This window comes from Lissotriton vulgaris, chromosome 4_1 (assembly GCF_964263255.1).
Source record: "Lissotriton vulgaris chromosome 4_1, aLisVul1.2, whole genome shotgun sequence".
In the NCBI taxonomy this organism is placed as follows: Eukaryota; Metazoa; Chordata; class Amphibia; order Caudata; family Salamandridae; genus Lissotriton; species Lissotriton vulgaris.
The window spans coordinates 1,402,561,362-1,402,583,922 of NC_141691.1; the positions used below are offsets into that span (position 1 = coordinate 1,402,561,362).

Consider the following 22,561-nt stretch of genomic DNA (forward strand, 5'->3'; position numbering starts at 1 on the left):
ACTTCTCATGTGTTTTAATGCCTTTTACTTATAGATAACATACCCCTTTTAAAAGTGGCATTTGCTCCTCTTTTAACTATTTCTTTTTGAATTTATCTACTTTTCTTATGTCTTTTTTCTTATTTATTAGTCTGTTTTGCTTTTTACTTTCTGGAAAGTCTTTCACCAAAGATTCAGTAACTATTTACACTCATTAGGAAATACTTCTTAATACATTTCTTTTGAAACATTCATTTATACAGGATTGGATATTCATTTTGTAATAGTTTTTTAATAATTTTTTTAATTTTTTCCCATAGGGTACTAATGAATTAACTCTCCTTGTCTTTCTTTTCTTTCTTTTCAGGCACTGAGCGAGGACACAGAACTTGGCACGAACGCTAACTACCATTGGACATGCACAACAGTAACTATCCCTATTCGCTACTCTAATTTCCTGAAAAAAAGGCTGAATCCCAGAAAGGCCACTAGTTTCCGGAAGAATCTTCAGTCAAGTGTGCTGTTGAAGAGGATGCGCGCGCACTTCACACTGCTCTTCTGCTCTCACGCTTCAAGAGGGAAGACTGGAGTGCTGACCAAAAAATTACGGGTGATGGCCTCCTGACTAGTGCAGTCCAGGATAAATCCATGCACTCTTTCCTGCGCCGGTCAAACATGGAACCTCTAATTTTGCTTCCCAAACTCGAACCAACAACTTATAAGTTTCTTTAGTTATTTTGCCACGATTCCTGCCAAAAAGTGGGTAAAAAGGCCATATCTATTTGGGAGTGAGTGTGATAGGCTGCTGAGGAATGCTTGAATCGCCGCAGTCTTGGGTGCCATATTATCCAAGCAACACAGAGGCCAAGGGTGGCAGCCCAGTTAGTAAGATGATGCGCCTGGTGCGTCTAGAGCTGATGGGAAATGGGGAAGCAACGCCGCAGCAGGATAGCAACCCCTCGGGACCCACAAGAGTACTCCGCATGAAAGACTCTATCATACCCCTTGTGTGCTAGGAAGGAGCAGCGATTTCCCATAAGATGAGTTTCTTGGAGTAAGGGTACCTCAGGGAGGTGGCGGTGGGTGAAAGTGAGAACCACAGCACATTTCACGCGGTTGTGTAGACCATTAACATTCCAAGACAGTATTCTGAAAGTCATTGCTATGGGTATAAGCACTCATAGTGGGCAGTGTAAGGAAAGCGCCTGTCAAGTAGGGAGTCTGCCAATAGGGCACATCAAGATGCAGTGACTGGAAAATCGCTGTGGTAACCATCGTAAAGGTGTGTGTCAAAACCTAAAAAGGAACACGAAAAGTAAACATACATGCAATGCATACTAAAAACCTGAAACCACAGCAACATATAAGTAAATCCTCACCCCCCAACTCCCACCCCTTCCCAAACTTCTACCCCAGAGTACCTGTCACCCTGAGAGTTGTTAAGAAAAACAATATACACAACAGTATAGAAACATCAAAGGAAATAACCCCATCTTAGTAAAGGATATGTTGTAAGCTGCCATTTAGGTTTGTGGAAGCATCTGAAAGGAAGACTAATGAACAGTTGGACAGATGATCAAAGAATACTCTCAGAGAACAGATAAGACAGTTCGAAGGATTAGAAATTGTGCGCCTGTCAGAGACTCAGTTCCAGTCAAATCATGGGACTGCGAGAAAGATCCGAGTCAGTGTGAGGAGCAGCTGGTGTAGGTGATGTTGGGAATATAGGTTTTTCTAAGTCCGGCCCCCTTTCCTTACCCCCAGAGGTAGGATTTGAAGCAAGTAAAGACGTCAACAGCGGTCGCGTTTGGGGGGATTAGGATGGTAACTTGGATCGGACGGTTCTCCTTCTCCTTTGAGATTGAGTGCGATGCCTGCATGGCTTAGGCAGCCGAAGCAGGTCCTGCAGGTCAGCAGAGGCTGGCAGACATGAAAAAGATGTAGTAAGGCTGCAAAGGGGATGGTCCTCAACAAGCCATTGCCAGGCAGACTGGTGTGTAAACAAAATTTCATTTATTAGCATGAATGATGCAGATGCAGAGTTTAGCTGGAAACAGCAAGTGGGACCAAAGTCCCATGGCCCTGAACTTTTGCTTGTCCTCCGTGTAAGAGCAGCGTCATTGTTGCACCTCACGAATGTAGTCTGGGAAAAGGAGTCCTGCCTCTATTGGCGCAACAGGGGCCAATCCCTACATGAAGATTTCATTTTGTTCGGGGCGCAATGAAGTGCCTTAATTCGGGGGTATCGTACATAACCTCTGAACCCCTTTTAAACATTGGTGCATTGCAGAACCCACTGTGGGTAAGAGTTATGGCAGAGAAGAACTACGAGTCCCAAGATACTTACATGCTACTTTAGCCTTCATTAACTGCTACCAAGCGCTATGAATTATGGGATATGACCTAAAACTGCAGTTTCTGCGCTGCATTACAAGCCCAAGAGGAAGAAGCGGACAGCTTTGAAACGCGTAGGCTGAGGGGCAGAATTACGAGTCAAATGCAATGTTCATCGTGGGAATAAAGTGTTTTCACTTACCTGAGTGCGGAGTGCTCTTTCAAGCAGCAGGAGCATTTTTGGAGGATGTTGGTGCACGGCTGCTTCTGGCCATGGAAGGAGCTCCACCCACATAAGGCGAACGCCAGAATTGTGGAGACTGTGTAAGCAGGCAATGTCCTGCCTCTATCGGCGCAACAGGGGCCAATCACTACATGAAGATTTCATTTTGTTCGGGGCGCAATGAAGTGCCTTAATTCGCGGGAATCGTACAGAACCTCTGAACCCCTTTTAAACATTGGTGCATTGCAGAACCCACTGTGGGTAAGAGTTATGGCAGAGAAGAACTACGAGTCCGAAGATATTTACATGCTACTTTAGCCTTCATTAACTGCTACCAAGCGCTATGAATTATGGGATATGACCTAAAACTGCAGTTTCTGTGCTGCATTACAAGCCCAAGAGGAAGAAGCGGACAGCTTTGAAACGCGTAGGCTGGTGGACAGAATTACGAGTCAAATGCAATGTTCATCGTGGCAATAAAGTGTTTTCACTTACCTGAGTGCGGAGTGCTCTTTCAAGCAGCAGGAGCGTTTTTTGGAGGATGTTGGTGCATGGCTGCTTCTGGCCATGGAAGGAGCACCACCCACATAAGGCGAACGCCAGAATTGTGGAGACTGTGTAAGCAGGCAATGTCCTGCCTCTATCGGCGCAACAGGGGCCAATCACTACATGAAGATTTCAATTTGTTCGGGGCGTAATGAAGTGCCTTAATTCGCGGGAATCGTACAGAACCATTTGAACCCCCTTTTAAACATTGGTGCATTGCAGAACCCACTGTGGGTCAGAGTTATGGCAGAGAAGAACTAAGAGTCCCAAGATACTTACATGCTACGTTAGCCTTCATTAACTGCTACCAAGCGCTATGAATTATGGGATATGACCTAAAACTGCCGTTTCTGTGCTGCATTACAAGCCCAAGAGGAAGAAGCGGACAGCTTTAAAACGCGTAGGCTGACGGACAGAATTACGAGTCAAATGCAATGTTCATCGTGGCAATAAAGTGTTTTCACTTACCTGAGTGCGGAGTGCTCTTTCAAGCAGCTGGAGCATTTTCTGGAGGATATATATATATATATATATATATATATATATATAAAAACATATTTTTATACTTTATAGAAACACTCATTCAATGGATGAGGTCATCAGTGATGTCATTTGAGATGTCATCAATGATGTCATCAGTGTTGTCACTGAGCATGTCATGAGTAATGTAATTTGTGACGTCATCGGGTGTCAAAATGAACAACCAACTTACTTTACACTCACAAATCAGCTCTGTGGTCTCTTCCTGTTTCCTCACTCTTCGAACCATCCGCACTGTCTCCCGTTTCTTTTCCCCCCAGGCACTTAAGCTGATCATGTCCGCGCTGGTGATTTCGCGGCTGGACTATGCCAATGCCCTATACAACGGCATCCCTGCATACAGCCTGCGGAAGCTCCAGATGGTCCAGAACCAAGCGGCCCGGTTGGTGTATGGTCTCCCCCGCTTTCACCACTCCACACCCCTCCTCAAGGAACTCCACTGGCTTCCTGTCAAGGAACGCTCCCTTTTTAAAACCGGCTGTATGGTTTTTCAGGCCCGCCAGGGCACTGCCCCCGCCTTCATTTCCTCTCTGATCAACGATTATGTCCCGATCAGAGAGCTTCGTTCTTCTTCTAAATCCCTCCTGCAAATCCCACGTTTTAAACGTAAAAAGTGGGGTGGAGCCAATTACTCAACCTTGGCTCCCACCTTCTGGAACTCCCTCCCTGACCACCTACGTTCTGCCACACAATATTCCTCCTTCCGCTAAGACCTAAAAACGCTCTTGTTTCAACAGGCCTTCCCCTTGTAACCTGTCCCTTCTTGCTCTGCGCCAGGTTCACTCTGTCCTCAGTTGCTGGACCTACCACTATAGCGCCAAGAAACCGTACGGTGAACGCTGCGCTCTACAAATGTTTTAAATTCAAATTCAATCAGCAGTGCATTGCGGGGGCGCGAGTTGTAGTTAGGTCTACTAACTATAACGGCCACATTTCTATGGTTTTATACAAGTGAAATCTCCAACTAACTATAACGTCCCTGAAACCTATGTTTTTTTCAGTAAATATATATATATATATATATATATATATATATATATATATATATACATATATATTTTACCTACTGGCGGTCGTCAGTAGGTATATATAGTTAGGACCTAGTTATCATAGGAAATCCCCAACATTCTATTGGGAATAACTTTGGCGCCGATTGAGGAATCTGCGTGTAATTTTCCTTAAAATTGCTTTGCTCCGCTCCGCTCCTTCCCTGAAAGTTTTGGGGGGATTCGTTAAGCGGGGGCCGAGAAAAAAGAGGGGTCCCAAAACGTGTTTTCCCCATGTTAATTTCCATAGGGACCTTTAGACACGGCTACAGCCCGAACGGCTAAATGGAATTACACCAAACTTGGCAAAATGGCAGGGCCTGGTATGCAGATGCGCCTTTGCTATGTTTGGTGAAAATTCCTCCAGTAGTTCTTGAGAAAATTACATTTGAAATTTTTCAAATGGCATTTTCGATGGGACCTTTAGAAATGGCTACAGCCCGAACGGCTGACCGGAATTACACCAAACTTGGCAAAATGTTAGGGACTTGTATGCAGTAGTGCCATTTAAATTTTTGGTGAAAATCCATCCAGTAGTTGTTGAGAAAATTGAATTTGAGCAAATTATATATCTATATGCGCTTAACATTCCATTGGGAATAACTTTGGCGCCGATTGAGGAATCTGTGTGTAATTTTCCATAATTTTGGCCAGTTCCGCTCCGCTCCTTCCCTGAAAGTTTTGGGGGGATTCGTCAAGCGGGGGCCAAAAGGGGGGTGGCAAAACGTGTTTTCCCCATGTTAAATTCCATAGGGACCTTTAGACATGGCTACAGCCTGAACGGCTGAATGGAATTACACCAAACTTGGCAAAATGGTAGGGCCTGGTATGCAGATGTGCCTTTGCTATGTTTGGTGAAAATCCCTCCAGTAGTTATTGAGAGAATTGAATTTGAAATTTTTCAAATGGCATTTTCTATGGGACCTTTAGACACGGCTACAGCCCGAACGGCTGAACGGAATTACACCAAACTTAGCAAAATGGTAGGGACAGGTATGCAGTAGTGCCTTTTCTATATTTGGTGAAAATCCCTCCAGTAGTTGTTGAGAAAATTGAATTTCAGCAAATTATATATCTATATGCGCTCACCGTACACGCACCGTACGCATACGGTACGCGTACGTGTGCGTACCCTTACGTGCGTGAGCGAGTTTCTGATTGGCTGGCAGTCGACTGTCAACATTCCAAACTGTCCAAACCAGGAAGTGTTGGCCACCATCTTGTTTTTCAGGAGAACTGAGGCACAAGAGAGCCCAAAACAAGAGTGGAAAACACGAAAAGGGGGAAGGGTAGAGACCCCCCAACCCTCTAGCCCTACTCAGGGGGTCCCAAAAGGACCCCCAAGGGCAAAAAAAAGAAAAACGCGGGGTACGCGCACCGTGCGCATACGGTACGCGTACGGTGTGCGTACCCCGCGATTTAAAAAAAAATAAAACATTTTTTGCACTTGGTAGTCCTTCTGGGACCCCCTGAGGAGGGCTAGGGGGTCAGGGGGTCTCAACCCTGCCCCCTTTTCGCTTTTTCCACTCTTGGTTTGTGCTCTCTTGTGCCTCACTTCTCCTGAGAAACAAGATGGCTGCTCAGGTGGTCCCAGAAGAATAACGGAGAAACTGCTGCCCTCATCCTCCTGGACCTCTCAGCAGCCTTCGACACCGTATGCCACCGCACCCTGATACAGCGCCTCAGCAACACCGGAATCCAAGGAGAGGCACTGGAGTGGATCATCTCGTTCCTCGACGGAAGAACACAGAGAGTCCGACTCCCCCCGTTCCGCTCCTCGGCCACCGAAGTCATCTACGGCGTTCCGCAAGGTTCCTCACTCAGCCCCACCCTCTACAACGTCTACATGAGCCCTCTCGCAGCCATCGCACGCCAAAACAACCTCAACATCATCTCCTACGCCGACGACACACAGCTGATCCTCTCCCTGACCAACGACCCCGCCTCCGCCAAAGCCAACCTCCAGGAAGGAATGAAAGACGTCGCGGAATGGATAAAGATCAGCCGGCTGAAACTGAACTCAGTCAAGACGGAAGTCCTCATCCTCGGACCATCTCCATCCGCCTGGGATGACTCCTGGTGGCCCCCTGCCCTGGGCACCGCACCCAAGCCAACGGACCACGCACGCAACCTAGGCTTCATACTGGACTCCTCCCTCACGATGACCAAGCAAGTCAACGCCGTCTCCTCATCCTGCTTCAACACCATGCACATGCTCCGAAAGATCTTCTGGTGGATCCCCACCGAAACCAGGAAGACGGTCACCCAGGCCCTCGTCACCAGCTGTCTGGACTACGGGAACACCCTCTACGCTGGAACCACAGCCAAACTACAGAAGAGACTCCAGCGCATTCAGAACGCCTCAGCATGACTCATCCTGGACATCCCTCGTCACAGCCACATCTCTGCCCACCTGAAAGACCTGCACTAGCTCCCCGTCAGCAAGAGGATCACGTTCAGACTCCTCACCCACGCACACAAGGCTCTCCACAACACGGGCCCGAAGTACCTCAACAGCCGACTCACATTCTACACACCAACCCGCCAGCTCCGTTCTGCCAGCCTCGCCCTCGCCTCCGTCCCACGAATCCACAAATCCACCGTCGGAGGAATATCCTTCTCCTACCTGGCAGCCAAGATATGGAACTCCCTCCCAACTCACCTACGGCTTACCCTGGACCATCTCTCCTTCAGGAAACAACTCAAGACCTGGCTGTTCGAGCAGTAGCGTCCCCCCCCCCCCCTCAGCGCCTTGAGACCCTAGCGGGTGAGTAGCGCGCTATACAAATTCGGTTGATTGATTGATTGATTGATTGATAATAACATATATAAACGTTATCCGCTTATAGAATTAGCATTTACAAAACCTTTGAAATTTATTGAAAAAAAGTATAGGTTTCACGCCTGATATAGTTAGGAATTAGCATATAAAAAACCTTGCAAATTCACTGAAAAACCCATAGGTTTCAAGCCTTATATAGTTAGGAATTAGAATGTAAAAAAACCTTGCAAATTCACTTAAAAAACCATAGGTTTCAGGCCTTATATAGTTAGGAATTAGCATTTAAAAAACCTTGCAAATTCACTTAAAAAAACATAGGTTTCAGGCCTTATATAGTTAGGAATTAGCATTTTAAAAACCTTGCAAATTCACTTAAAAAACCATAGGTTTCAGGCCTTATATAGTTAGGAATTAGCATTTAAAAAACCATTGAAATTGCTCCTATATAGTTAGTTGTACTAACTATATTTCGCTCACCCACAATCCACTGCTGATGATGTCACATATTACATCATTCATGACATGGTCAGTGATATTACTGATGACATCACTGATGACATCTCAAATGACATCACTGATGAAATTACTGATGACATCTCATTTGACATCACTGATCACATCACTGATGATATCATTCATGTGATAATACGATGCACCTCCTCACACTCTAATATAACCTTTGATACACCCAGTGTTAAATACAGACTACCATTCTTGAAACCATTGACACACCAATACCAGTTACTACATACGCACTCACTGATTCCTAGGTCTACACACATATGAAGTTGAAGTTGAAGGGTTTTGTAGAGCGCACTACTACCAAACGGTTTCTTGGCGCTGCCGAAAGGAACTGAACTGAGGAAGGAGGGGGGGGGGGGGTGGGATTAAGAGGAATAGGCAGAGGAGAAAAGATGGGTTTTCAGAGCTGACCGAAAGTCCAGATAGGAGGGAATGGACCTAATTGCCAGAGGGAGTGCATTCCAAAAGAGGGGGGCAAGTGTCGAGAACCTGGAACCACCCGATTTCTTCTTGCGGACGCGAGGGACGTGGAGAAGGAACTGGCAGGAGGAGCGAAGATTTCTAGCTGGAACATAAGCATTGATCTTAGTTCTAATGAATGCTGGAGCAGTGCCGGCCAGAGATATAAAGATCAGACAGCCCATTTTGAAGAGCGAGCATTCCCTAATGGGGAGCCAGTGAAGAGTTTTAAGCAGAGGGGTGGTGTGACTCGATTTAGGGAATCTGTAGATAAGGCGAGCAGCTTGGCTCTGGATAAGCTGCAAGCGACGGCGCTCGTAAGCAAGGATGCCCACATAAAGGGCATTGCCGTAATCTAGGCGGGATAAAATCATTGCCAGGACAATGACTTTGAGGGCTTCAACCGAGAAGTAACGCAAGACTTTGCGGATGGTTCTCAGGGACAGGTAGCAAAAGGAGACTGTCGAGCTTATTTGGGGGTGCAAAGAGAGGTCTTGGATGACTTTAATGCCCAGAGTTTTAACGGAGGCAGAGGGAGACATTCACTCATTCACCTATAGAATCACTCATACATACAGTCACTCATCAATACAACACTATCATATGCACTCATACACCTATACAGACACTCACACACTGCCACTCATCCATGGAGTTACTCACACACCTAGTCAGTCATGCAAAGAATCAATCACACTTCCATTTCCTCAACTATACAGTTATACACACAACACCTTACTTATTCAAACATATACTAACACATACTTACTCTCTTATACAATCACTGATACAAGTACACAATGGTCCATACAGCCACTCGCACATTCACTGGCTCTCATGTATAGTCATTTATATATGCCAACTCTCACATGCACTGTGTTTTACTTACTTGGACATGTAGCAATGAGATATCCATTCACTCACCAACACACCCATGCACACAGTCAACCGCCCATATAGCTGTTTCCACATCCACTCTTGAACTCATACACCTAGTGAATCAACTGCTCACACATCTATGCACAGAGTCACACATCTCCCAGCCACCCACACACACACTCAGTCTCCCATTCAAATTATAGGGTAATCAATCAATAACCCATATAGCCACTCATATAGCTACTGCTCAACACATGCAGCAGCTTACACAACAACAGACATACTGATGCACACATTCAGACAGTTTAGTCACTAACCCATGCATTTAGTAAGACACATTTAATCACTCACTCATACAGTCAGTCACGCACCTACTAAATCCTTCATCCAGACACTTATACATCCACTCATTCTTCAATATGTAAAACATATTTAAACTTTACAGAAACACACAGTCACTGGATGATGTCATCAGTGATGTCATCAGTGATGTCATTTGAGATGTCATCAGTGATGTCATCAGTGATGTCACTGACCATGTCATGAATGATGTAATATGTGACATCATCAGCAGTGGATTGCGGGTGCGCAAAATATAGTTAGTACAACTAACTTTATAGGAGCAATTTCAATGGTTTTTTAAAATGCTAATTCGTAACTATATAAGGCCTGAAACCTATGTTTTTTTAAGTGAATATATGTATATATATATATATATATATATATATATATATATATATATATATATATATATATATATATATATATATATATATATATATATTCTCGCTCCAAGGTTGTCCACCATTGAGTAGCACACGAGCAGCAGCTTAATTTATGCGTAGGTGAGGATGGGAATCCGCTTGCAGATGCCGCTCCGTAATGGATCTGCCCGACGGGTTTCGAAGCTCCATATGCTTCTCTTCAGGGGCTTTAACGTAAGCGGCGTGCATGACCGCCAACCAACTTCTCCATTTTCCATATGCCACACCCACCATTGGGAGGCTCGGATGAGACTGTGCGTTATGGGAAGTATGGTGTGGAAAGCACAAATCAAGTCCTGTATGGACCCCGCAAGAGTGCCCGTCCTCGATTCCATGTACGGCTGCTGCTTCACTGCCGTGACCCCCAAGGCTAGCGGGGTGGTGCCTGCTCTGCGGCTGGACGGCCGCATGTATATTCTTGCTCCAAGGTTGTCCACCATTGAGTAGCACACAAGCAGCAGCTTAATTTATACGTAGGTGAGGACGGGAAACCGCTTCCGTTAAAGCCCCTGAAGAGAAGGAGATGGAGCTTCGAAACGCGTCGGGCAGATCCCGTACGGAGCGGCGTCTACGAGTGGATCCCCGTCCTCACCTATACATAAACCAAGCTGCTGTTCGCGTGCTACTCAAAGGTGGACACCTTCGAGCATTGATTTATACGCGGCCGTCCAGCCGCGGAGTATGCACCACCCCGGTACCCTGGGGGTCACTAATGTGAAGCAGCAGTCCTACTTGGAATCGAGGACGGGCCCACTTGTGGAGTCCATACAGGACTTGATTGTGTGCTTCCCGGACCACACTTCCCAGAATGCACAGTCTCATTTGAGTCTCCCATTGGTGGGTGTGTTATACATTAAATGGGGAAGTGGGTCGGTGGTTGCGCACACCGCTTCCGTTAAAGCCCCTGAAGAGAAGCAGATGGAGCTTCGAAACGCGTCGAGCAGATCCCTTACAGAGCGGCGTCTACGAGTGGATCCCCGTCCTCACCTATACATAAACCAAGCTGCTGTTCGCGTGCTACTCAAAGGTGGACACCTTCGAGCATTGATATATATATATATATATATATATATATATATATATATATATATATATATATATAATTATTAGAAAGCACACTCAAAGGAGCAATGGCCCAAGGAATTCGATGTAAACTTTTATTTTGGGGGAGAGGGGACGAGCAGCCAGTTATATGAATGTTTCATTTCTTTAATACATAGTCATCTGAAGGACATACGAATAAAGCATTGTATCTTTGTTGGAAAGAGGCACAGGGTAGTTAGTGAAAGGCTGGATCGCCTTGTACAAAAATAAACATAGAAAGTCTGGCAATATTAACTCATGCAACCTCATCTTACTAAAATAGTTCTAAAAAATAGGCAATTATCATGTCTTTAAATGATATTACTGATTATTTAATAAAAACAAATCCTCAATTGAGTTAACTACGTGGAGTAAAGAAGAAGTTCCATACATATATGCACTTCAAGATCCAAATCTACGCGTGTAAGCTTTTTATAATTTAGATTATGCTGCAATTCAATTTTTTCCATTCCTGATCTTGATCAAAGAACACAAATGAATGACCGAGAACGTTAATGTCTAATGAATACTAAACACACTTTAATACATGTTTTAATAGATTGGTTTATATTGATAGATATTCCTCAAAAAATATTTGAGTACAGTTTTTTCAAAGGACAGCACTTTATTGAGGAAGTCAGCAATAGACCGTTTAGATAATGTGCTCTTTTTAGATGTGGCCCTTTCTTACCTCAGCACATTTTTTAGATGTTGTTAGCAGATATTTCAAATAATGTGAAGATTACTGTAGAAGAGTTAGATGTATTTCATATGTTTCGCATAGGTTGTTTTGTGGTCTTAATGTCTCAAATGGCCTTTTGTAACCTGAACCTGAGAAGTTTGAAGCCCACAGTATTGTTTTTCCAAGATCAGCTGATATTTCTGATGCAGAGGACCTTCATAAATGCATCCCTAAAACTCCTGTGACATAAAGGATAGAGAAGAGGATTTATAGAAGAATTGATCCATAGAAGCCAGAAGGTGATTTCATACCAGTAGGAATTAATACAAAAACTATAAGAGGCTGCACAGATGCCCATAAGCAGTGTGTAGGGTGCCCAGCAGATTACGAACACACCAACAAGGATTGCAAGAGACCTGGCAACTTTCTTGTCTCTTGACAGCTTTGTGTTTGGGGAACAGTTGAGTTTCAAGTTCTCTGTGGTTTCTGGAACTGAGAAAGACAAGCGGATGCAAAAACAACTCATTTTTTTCCGTGGACTTGAGGAATGAATGTTTGTTTCATCGAGAGTTGATGTAGCCTTGGTCACCCTCATCTCGGGAGAGAGACTCCGTGTGTTTCCAGATTTCATGCATGGGCTCGTTGAGATCTTTTTATCTGGCATTATTATTGTCCTTTGCTGTTCTTGACCTCTCCTTTTTCTGCTGCGCCTATGAATGTTCCAGCAAATGCTGAGATTGAAATACAAGATGCTGATGAGAGGCAACAAGAACTCTACAGATGATGCTCCAAGGAGGAAGTACCAAGTATTGTAAAATTCAGAAAAGCACTGATTGGCCGGTACCACACTTGTGCCTGCTCCATATTCCCAAAATATGATGGCTGGACCATAAAGGAGGAATGAAAAGATCCACACCATGGCCATTTTAAGGAAAGCCTGGGTGTTGTTTCTTTGATTTACTTGATACATAACCTAGGAAGAGAAACATAACGTACGAGATGAGTACATGACACGCGGTTTATTTGAAATACTTTATGTGGCCATCAATCGGATTGAACTAGGTATGAAAGGATAATAATATTTTGGTTAATTAAACATCGGTAATCTTTTAGGTGGAGAAGAAGCCCTTGCTTTTAGTTTATCAGATCGGCAGAAAACGGTAAACTTTTCCGAAATTGAAGCAAAGTAGTAATGTTCAGTGTGTGCAGCTTCGTAAAAGATAAATCATTTATAGAGCTGGGATCAGCTGTACCCTGAACTTTTAGGTTTGACCCTATGCCACACGTTTGCACAGAAATGGCACATGTGTACCTTATATGCATAAATGTGTGCCTATTTTTATTTTCAATTTTTAAAAAAAATTATCTTTAGTACATTTATTTCATTTTCACTCCATGCTCCCTCCTATGACCCCCTCCCCCACAGCTGGTGACATTTCATAAATACATTTAAAAAATCAGATACAATAGCACAAATTCACAACCATATAAATATACATCTCAGGTCATTTACATGTCTGTAACAACCAGGGGTTGGCCAGTCTCCCACCTTCTAAAGTGTCATGTGCAAAATACATCACATATAACTGATAGCCTGTCATGGTATCTCACCCACTCAGATATAGGAGCCCAGATTCTCAAGCCTTTTCGTTGTGTACAACTCCCTTTCCACACATAAATAGCTTTTGTCCAAGTTGTAAGCCACAAAAAACTTGGCCAGCCATTGTGGGAATCTGGGTGGGCTCGGGTGTAGCCAGAATGAGGCAATATAAAGCCTCAAAATTGCCATAGTGATAAAAACCAATTGATGCCCATATTCCAACTAATTTGTCTCGGATACTCCTAATAAAATTACATCTGGTGGTATAGTTACCTCTACTTTTAACACCTCTGACAGAAATCTAGATATTTCTTTTTTCAAACTCTCTAGCTGAACACAAGCAGCATAAATATGTATAATATCGGCTTTGTTTAAGGCATAGAGCGGGCAGAATGTACCTTTGTCCACCCCTCATTTAGCAATCTTATCAGGTGTAAAATATAAGAAAAAACAGGTCTTATAAAACTGTTCCTGTAATCGTGATGCCATTTAAATGGATTGTGCCAGCTCAAACGCATGAAAGAATGTATTATCGGATCCCTACCTTCTATTGCTATTTTTGAGAATATTTATATATATATCATCGGGCATGACAGAGTTAAAGCAGCCATAGGTTTACCCGATTGAAATTGCTCTTCCTTTCAAAAAATTTCAAAAACATCTATTCTATTGAACCCAGCCGGCCCACTCCCTTTTCGCAGAAGAAAACCTCTCACTTGAAGAAACTTAAAAAAGTCCTTCCATCCAAGATTAAATTAATTTTTCATCTCATTAAAAGAGCAGAGCCCTGAAGATGAAAAAATACAACCCACTAGATCAACCCCAACATGCACCCATCTCTTCATAAAAGAGTCTTGAAAAAACTCCGGTAGGTTAAAATGATTAAACAGGGGGTGTATAAACAGATATCTACCGATCCCTAAGATTCTACGTGTGGCACTCCTAACTTGAATACACAGTGGAGAGTCTTAAAGCATACTTTTTTTATAATAACTGTCATTCAGTTGCCGCCAAAGACATCCCAAGTCTCTTTCCTCATCATAAGCTCAAATGGCGAGGGCACGAACCCAATTTTCACACTATCATCAACACTCAACTGCATATCAGTGTGGTAGCCCAATAAAATAATTACAGGTCAGGTAGAGCCCACCAACCTCGCTCCCTGGGTAAGGAAAGTGATTATAAAGGCTTGTCTTGGTCTTGAGTATGACCAGATAAACCGGGAGAATAAATTTCACATTGTTTTAAATCATTGTGGTGAAAATTCTAGGGAAATAGCCCAAAAAATGTTTACACTCTTTGGGAAAAAAGCATCTTAATTAGGTTACATCTGCCACCTATAGATAGTTGTAGATTATTTAACCTCGCAAGATCTTGCTTGGTTTTACCTAAAAGGGGTTAAATATTATCCATGACCACATTGTCCAATCGTGCGGACAAGCAAAAACCCAGATATGTTGCCTTCTCTACTACCCGACTATCTAGCATCTTAATTCCTTCATTGACAATAATCTGGGTCTTATCCTCATTGCGCGTAGCCGTAAATACACCCAAAACTTCTGGCTTCCTCTTCTACTGCCTTAGTAGCTGAGATTGGATCAGGTGTTACAAGAGCAATGTTGTCAACATAGGCAAGAATTTTTGTCGCCCAGTTTTAAGTCCACATTGCTGGAATTTGATCATTACACTAAAATCTATGAATAAAGGGGTCAATAAAAAATCACAAATAGCTGAGGGGAGCAGGACAACCTTGCCTGGTCCCTGGAGAAATTAAAAATGTTTCAGATAATACGCCATTCACCCAGACCTTGGCTATTGGGTCAACGTATAACATTTTGAATAAAGCCTAGACCAAGCCCGATTCTTGACATTGTCATTCAGAGATATTGCCAGGAGACCCTTTCGAAGGCTTTCTCTGCATCCACCAGAATAAGAGCTATATGGTCCTTGGTTAAATTAGTAGCATCAAACAGTGATATAACTCTCCAGATATGATGAGTAGTAGATCTACCAGGAATAAACCCGTGTTGCCCCCCAAAATGATTTTATGAATTATAGGGGCAAGCCGAATGGCCAAGACTTTCGAGTACATTTTTGAGTCGTCATTTATCAGAGTTATTGGACAATAGATGCCCAGATCACGAGGCGATTTTTTTTTTAAAAACCCTATTTTCCCAGAGGACTGTGAGCTCGGAGGCCTCCTTCCATTGAAGATTTGTACAAACAATTTGCTCATAATCTTCTTAAGCCGAGGGGCGAATGTATTATAAAATTCCGAAGAAATACAATCTTTCCTGGCAGCTTTTCCCCTTACTAGATCATTTATAGACAGTAGAATCTCTGTCCATTTTGGGGGATTATCCAGTTTCTCCTGGTCCTCGCAGGCAAACTGCACATATGGAGCAGAGTCAAGATACTCCCCAATAGAGTTCTGTTTCATTCCACTGCCTTCCATGTTTAAAATTTGATAGTATTGCTTAAACGCTTCTCTAATCTTATCTGGGTCTGTGACTCGGCCTAAGACTTGGTCATTATTCTCCCAATTTAGGTTTGACATTATTTGTTGCCTAGTCCGAATTGCTAGATGATGGCCAATTCACAGGCAACTTTATTTCCACCTTTTCACTGCCGATTGAGCGTGGTACCCTAATTTGCGGCAGTGTAACACCTCCCTGTGTAACAATCTAATTTGTGCAAGAATGTTGTTGGGACACGATCTATACTCAAAAGGTCATGGATATGTAGATTGATATCAGGGCTCCCAGAAGGATGGACGGAGGAGGGAGGCTTTATTCCCCAGACCCTATGTGTTTTCAGGGACCCACGCCTGTGTTGCAAAATGTAGTTATAGATATTGAAGAAAGACTCCTTTTTTAATATTGATGATGAGAAAACACCACCCTATATCACAAGGTGCCAATAGATGCTAAAGCAGCAGTGTTTTCTCTTTCCCTTAAGGATTTGTATTAACTTACAAGCAGGCACTCATGCAGTGTAGGGTCCAACACAAACTTTTTGACCTGGGCCCCTAAAAGCTTCTGATAAGGACTGATTGATATGGAAGCATCACTTTCACCCATACATTATTAGTATTAAAAGTAAAAAAAGGTCCTTGACTCATCCATTTTAGTTGAATCAGTGGTTTAGAGCTATGGGAAACCTTTTCCTTACATACGTCTCTGTGCAATATTAATTTATGGGTAACAATGGGTAATGCAGACCCCTAGTATATTAGAGCATGGATTAGAAAATGTTATGGCACCAAAAATGAAAGGCTTAAAGCACTCATTTTAGTTTTTTGCAGCACCTTATTTTGCAGTGGTTCTTCAGGTCTCATCAAAGGATACATAAGAAGTGCAGGGCGTAGTGATGCCCTATACTTCAGCTTTTGGTGATTGATACCGTATCCTTCAGATTTGGTGAACGATACCCTATCTTTCAGGTTTTGGTGAATGATACCCTAACTTTCAGCTTTTGGAGAATGATACCCTATCCTTCAATTATTGGTGAACGATACCATATCCTTCAGCTTTTGGCGAACGATACCCGATCTTTCAGCTTTTGGGGAACAATACTGTATACTTCAGCTTTTGATGAACAATACCCTATCCTTCAGCTTTTGGTATACGATATCCTGTCGTTCAGCTTTTGGTGAATGATGCCCTGTCCTTCAGAATTTGGTGAACGATACCCTATCTTTCAGCTTTTGGTGAATCCCTATCCTTCAGCTTTTGGTGAACAATACCAGATCCTTCAGCTTTTGGTGAATGATACCCTATCTTTCAGATTTTGGTGAACGATACCCTATCTTTCAGCTTTTGGTGAACAATACCATATCCTTCAGCTTTGGTGAATGATACCCATTCCTTCAGCTTTTGGCGAACGATACCCGATCTTTCAGTTTTTGGGGAACAATAGTGTATCCTTCAGCTTTTGGTGAACAATACCCTATCCTTCAGCTTTTGGTATATGATATCCTGTCGTTCAGCTTTTGGTGAATGATGCCCTGCTCTTCAGAATTTGGTGAACGATAACCTATCTTTCAGCTTTTGGTGAATCCCTATCCTTCAGCTTTTGGTGAACAATACCAGACCCTTCAGCTTTTGGTGAATGATACCCTATCCTTCAGATTTTGGTGAACGATACCCTATGTTTCAGCTTTTGGTGAACAATACCCTATCTTTCAGCTTTTGGTGAATGATACCCTATCCTTCAACTTTTGGTGAACAATACCATATCCTTCAGGTTTTGGTGAATGATACCCTCTCCTTCAGCTTTTGGCGAACAATACCCGATCTTTCAGCTTTTGGGGAACAATACTGTATCCGTCAGCTTTTGGTGAACAATACCCTATCCTTCAGATTTTGGTAAATGACACCCTGTCCTTCAGCTTTTGGTGAATGATGCTGTGTCCTTTAGCTTTTGATAAATGATACCCAGTCCTTCAGCTTTTGTTGAATGATACCCTATCTTTCAGCTGTTGGTGAATGATACCCAGTCCTTCAGCTTTTGTTGAATGATACCCTATCTTTCAGCTGTTGGTGAATGATACCCAGTCCTTCAGCTTTTGGTGCTAAACAGAATTTTTACACCCCAGTCTGGAAAATACATTCAAAGTGTTGAGATGACAATACAATCACTGCATAGCCCATTTTGCAAGGCCTGTAAACAGCTCGACCTTCTTTCACCAAGATCTTAACTGCAAAGTGACACACGTGAACTGTCAAGGCGTAAATATCTGCCAATAAAGGAGCACAGAAATAAAACATTTAATGACAAATATGATCTGAATAACTCAACCTATGTTACCATTGTCTGCCTTTTCCTGGTACTACAGCTCCCCCATGCTTTTTTGGGCAAGTTACATTGATATAACATTCTCATTGTTGCTTGCAATGTGTGTACCATACTACACTCTGTTTGGTCAGCTATTTTGCGACAATAAACTTTAAAAACATAGTTCTTAGAGAAGATGTACTCAAGGAGCACTCCAGTGAACAGTCAAGATGGCTCACTGAGATAACTTTGCTGAATTGATCTGCAGTTCACGAGCCTGGATTCTAGTATGGCCGACTTAATCCTCCAAACCTATGAGGTTAGTAATTTGCCTTCTACTCAACTGGTTACTCATAACAGCAGAATAGGAATCCACAATTTCCAATAAAATAGATTTCTGGGTGATTGTACCAAAATTAGAAGCCACTTGACTTTATTGAGTGAAATTGCAAAGGTGTGAATGTAATGAGGAGTAGTGCGCGATGGTGCAAATCCAAACATTCATTCAAGGTTAATAAGTGAATGTGCAAATTCAAAGGGGCAGCGAGACTTACAGAATGGTTTGGCTAATGTGAACATACACTAACGATTCCTGTATCATGAGATAAATCTGAGTTTACATTATGGATTACAAGGATATGGTGGAGTTGCTAAGGATTTACGAGGGGTGGTGCAAATTTTAGACAGGTGTTAAAGATTTCTGAATGATGGTAAAAATATCAGCATCCCCTGATTATTATGGAGGGGTGGTGCAAATCTCCTTATATACAGATGATTACTGAGTGATGAAGCAAATTTGGGAATTAATTCAGAATTAATAAGTGAAGGAAGAAAGGGTTACCAACAAATGAGGAAAATCAGAATATTCATCAAGGATTTAGTCTTTGGCACTGTGGAGAATCTATCATGATGGTGCTGACTCCTGCATAATACTTTGACTGGCATAATTGTGACATTTCTTGACATATTTTAAGTGCTCCTGGCACAGTGATATCCACCCCTGGTGCACTATTGCTCAAATGTAATGACAATACAATCACATATATTTCGGCTAACTTGCTATGATAATATCCATACATAGTGTAATGCATGTAGTGGCATAAGGGTGGTAATGTGTGGCACTGTTATTCTGTTATCACTGTATTAGTATGAAACCTCAGACTGTAGATTTAATGTAAAGTTCAACTTTCCTACAATACAAACATGTATTCATCTTTCCAGAGACTAATCTATTTCTTTCTCCATTCAGTCACTCATCCAGTTATTCTTGTACTCACATATTAATAAGTCATGCATGCAGCCATTCTCTCATTCATTCATCTATGGATGGTCTCAACTATCAATCCAACTTTTCACTCATCCTTCAAATCGCCCACCTACACACCCACACACTCCCCAATCAAGAACCAATTTCACTTTAAAAAAAGTCAAATTTACTGGTTTAGTCAATGCATGGTTTAATTTGCGGTTACATTAACAAAGTAGATAAATAATTAACTTTTTATTATCAGGAGACATTAACAAAAGAAGGGATTCTAAAAATGTAACTTACCGTCATAGTTACTGAAAGTAAACGGTCGTAGCTGATAAGGACTATATTGTATACTGAAGCAACACACATGACGTAGTCCGTAACCAACCAAAACTTGCATGCAAGCCTTCCTAACATCCACCTTCCAGTCAACGAATAAGGCATGTACAAAGGAATGCATACAGCACCTGCAGAAGGGTGTTCAAACAGATTTAGGTCCTCATCATCACCTTCACTTTAATTAGTATAGCACTCTGAGCCAGGTGGTACATGCCAGCTAAATGTCCTTTTAAAAAAATGAAAAAGTATAAGAGCACGCAGGACTTTAAAATACTTTGGTTTGGGGCTTTCTATTGAAAAGTGACACAATGCAACACTGTAATCAAAATTTATGTGGATTTAACCAGCGGTGGTTTCTTCGTAAGGACGGCGGAGCGTCTCCCACCACTGCTGCGCAGAAAGCTTGAAAAATAAATGATGATGAAAACATTTTATTACCATTTTATTTTTTACTATGACAGCCGAAGTGTTAAAAAGAAGGACAAATATATCATAAAGTACAGTTGTCTTTATTAAGCAAACAACATACAACTTCCAGTGTCACCTCACAGGCTCAATTGACCAAATATTCCAACTGTCAGTGATACATGGGCCATTCCATGTTGAGAGGATAATTAGGGTACATGGGTTACAGGAGATAGTTATGGGAGATACTACATTAATGGTAAAGGATAAAACAGGTGACACTGTAATATAATATTAAAGAGAGGGTCATTATATATAATACATTATAAAACATCTCCTTCCTATGCAAAAAAAAAACCTCACACTAACATGAAACATTATGCTGTACATTCAAAATACAATATACCACTTTCTAAAGGTACAAAGTTTTAAAAGGAGGTGGGGCATACTGTACTATATTTAATATTATATAAACATGCATATGTTGCATAGTTTGGGTTAATACCACTGTCTTACACATACATTCTTTTACTTGAGAAATGCAATATACCTTGTGCCATTGCAGTACCTTTTTAACTCTGTCTGGAAATCTATTTCCCCCCGAACTCCTAGGGACTTCAGGAGACACACTTTGATTTGATTGCATCCCTGGCACAGTATGGCACCTGGACACTCTGTCAATGCTCCAAGTCCCACCATCATCCAAAACAACCACATTTTGGTGTACTTGATTAATTTCTTAGGATTGGAATAACAACTGACCGTACTCCTGTGAAGATTTAGAAGTTTGACCGTCACTTCTCCTACTTCCCAATTCTTTCTTACAACACCATGTTTATTGTCATATTGAATTCTATAACCTTCCTGATGCTGATAATGTGTTTACTTGTTTCTTCCCTTTTCACCCACACTGGCCAGCCAGCACCCAACCAATTAGAGGACAATTTGGTTCCTGGCAGCCTTCCTTTATGTGACACAAATGGAGAAATAGCTGTAACTGCATTGGGTGCAGTGTGGTATGACCATAACATGGTTTAAAGGGGTTTTCCTAACGGTTCTCTGGTAACACTAGACAATTGTATACATTCTTTAATCATTCTATTTACAGGTTCAACTAGACCATTTATCCTAGGAAAATATAAGGCTGTTTTGTAGTGTTTAATGATTAAGTTAGATTAAAATAATCCCCTTATTTCTTCCAAGGTAAATTGTACCCCATTATAGGTTGTCATTGTACCCCCTGTAAAGAATGTATCTTTTAGAAATTCAATTTGTGTTTTTGTGGTAATGGAGTTCACAACTCTGGTTGCAATCCAGTGGGAGTGATAATTTACTAACCCTAATATAAACCTACCCTTTCATGCAATTTGCCTGAAAGGTCCTATGATGTCAAATGCTAACTTATCCCAAGGTTTGCAGGGAGCAGTTACTGGGTGATATATGGGAGCCTTTCTAATGGTTTTAGTTTTGTCCCTCTAAGCACAACTTATGCAATCTTTCACTTTATTTTCTAATACAGAATCCATTCCCAGGAACCAATAGTTAGCTCTTGCTTTGTTTTTAGTGAAGTTTCTACCCGGAAGGGCTGCATGAGCTAATTCAGCTATTCTAGCCAGTAGATCTCTTAGGGGAATTAACTTATCTCCTCCTCTCACTAGATGTTCTTCAATGGGTGATTCTTGTGTTATTTCCCAGTAACACTAAAGTTCATTTGGGAAATCTGAATGTCTATTAGTCCATCCCTGGACTATTTTCTCTTTAACCATGCATTAAGTGTCATCTGCACTTGTTCCATTCTGCCATTCTTGTTTTGTCATCCTCTGTATATTGACCGAGAGCACAGGTTCTTTAGGGCTGCTATGTGGATATTCGTTTGTATTAAGGGGCATCCTAGACACAGTCTTCGTAGATTCCCCAGGACATATTCCATTTTAAAAATAAATCCCTCAAGGCCTAGCACCAACTTTGAAATGTGTGGTGCTGTGTGTTCAATTCCTCTAAATGTGAAAATAAATGCAAGTGGTTTATGATCCATGCGTAAAGTAAAAGGTAAACCTCATTAAAACAAAATCTTAAAATGTAGTATTGTTAATAGCAAGCTAACTTCCCTCTCTAGTGTAGGATAGTTTGACTTTGAACCTTTATAGCACGGGATCCAAAAGTGAAAATGCTCTCTTTAATGTCTACTATCTGTGTTATAGTGGCTCCTATACATTTGATGCGTGCATCAGTAGTCCGAATAGTTCTACGTCTCCCATCAAAGTTCGCCAAAGTGGGTGCTGTGATGATAACTTGCTTAATCTCATTGAATGCTGCTTGAGTACGTTCATTCCACTCAAAATGCCATTCT

At 42.1% G+C, this 22,561-nt stretch overlaps 1 protein-coding gene across 1 annotated transcript in view; it reads right to left on the reverse strand.

Moving 5' to 3' along the window:
* Positions 1-1,216: 1,216 nt before the first annotated feature.
* Positions 1,217-22,561, reverse strand: part of LOC147724050 (histamine H3 receptor-like) — a 96,783-nt gene continuing 75,438 nt past the window's right edge. The window contains exons 2-4 of the mRNA XM_086917980.1: positions 19,768-19,934; positions 12,236-12,812; positions 1,217-1,275 (exon numbers count right to left, since the gene is read on the reverse strand). Of these exons, the coding sequence (XP_086774106.1) occupies positions 1,217-1,275; positions 12,236-12,812; positions 19,768-19,934 (803 nt within the window). The remainder of the gene's footprint in view (positions 1,276-12,235; positions 12,813-19,767; positions 19,935-22,561) is intronic.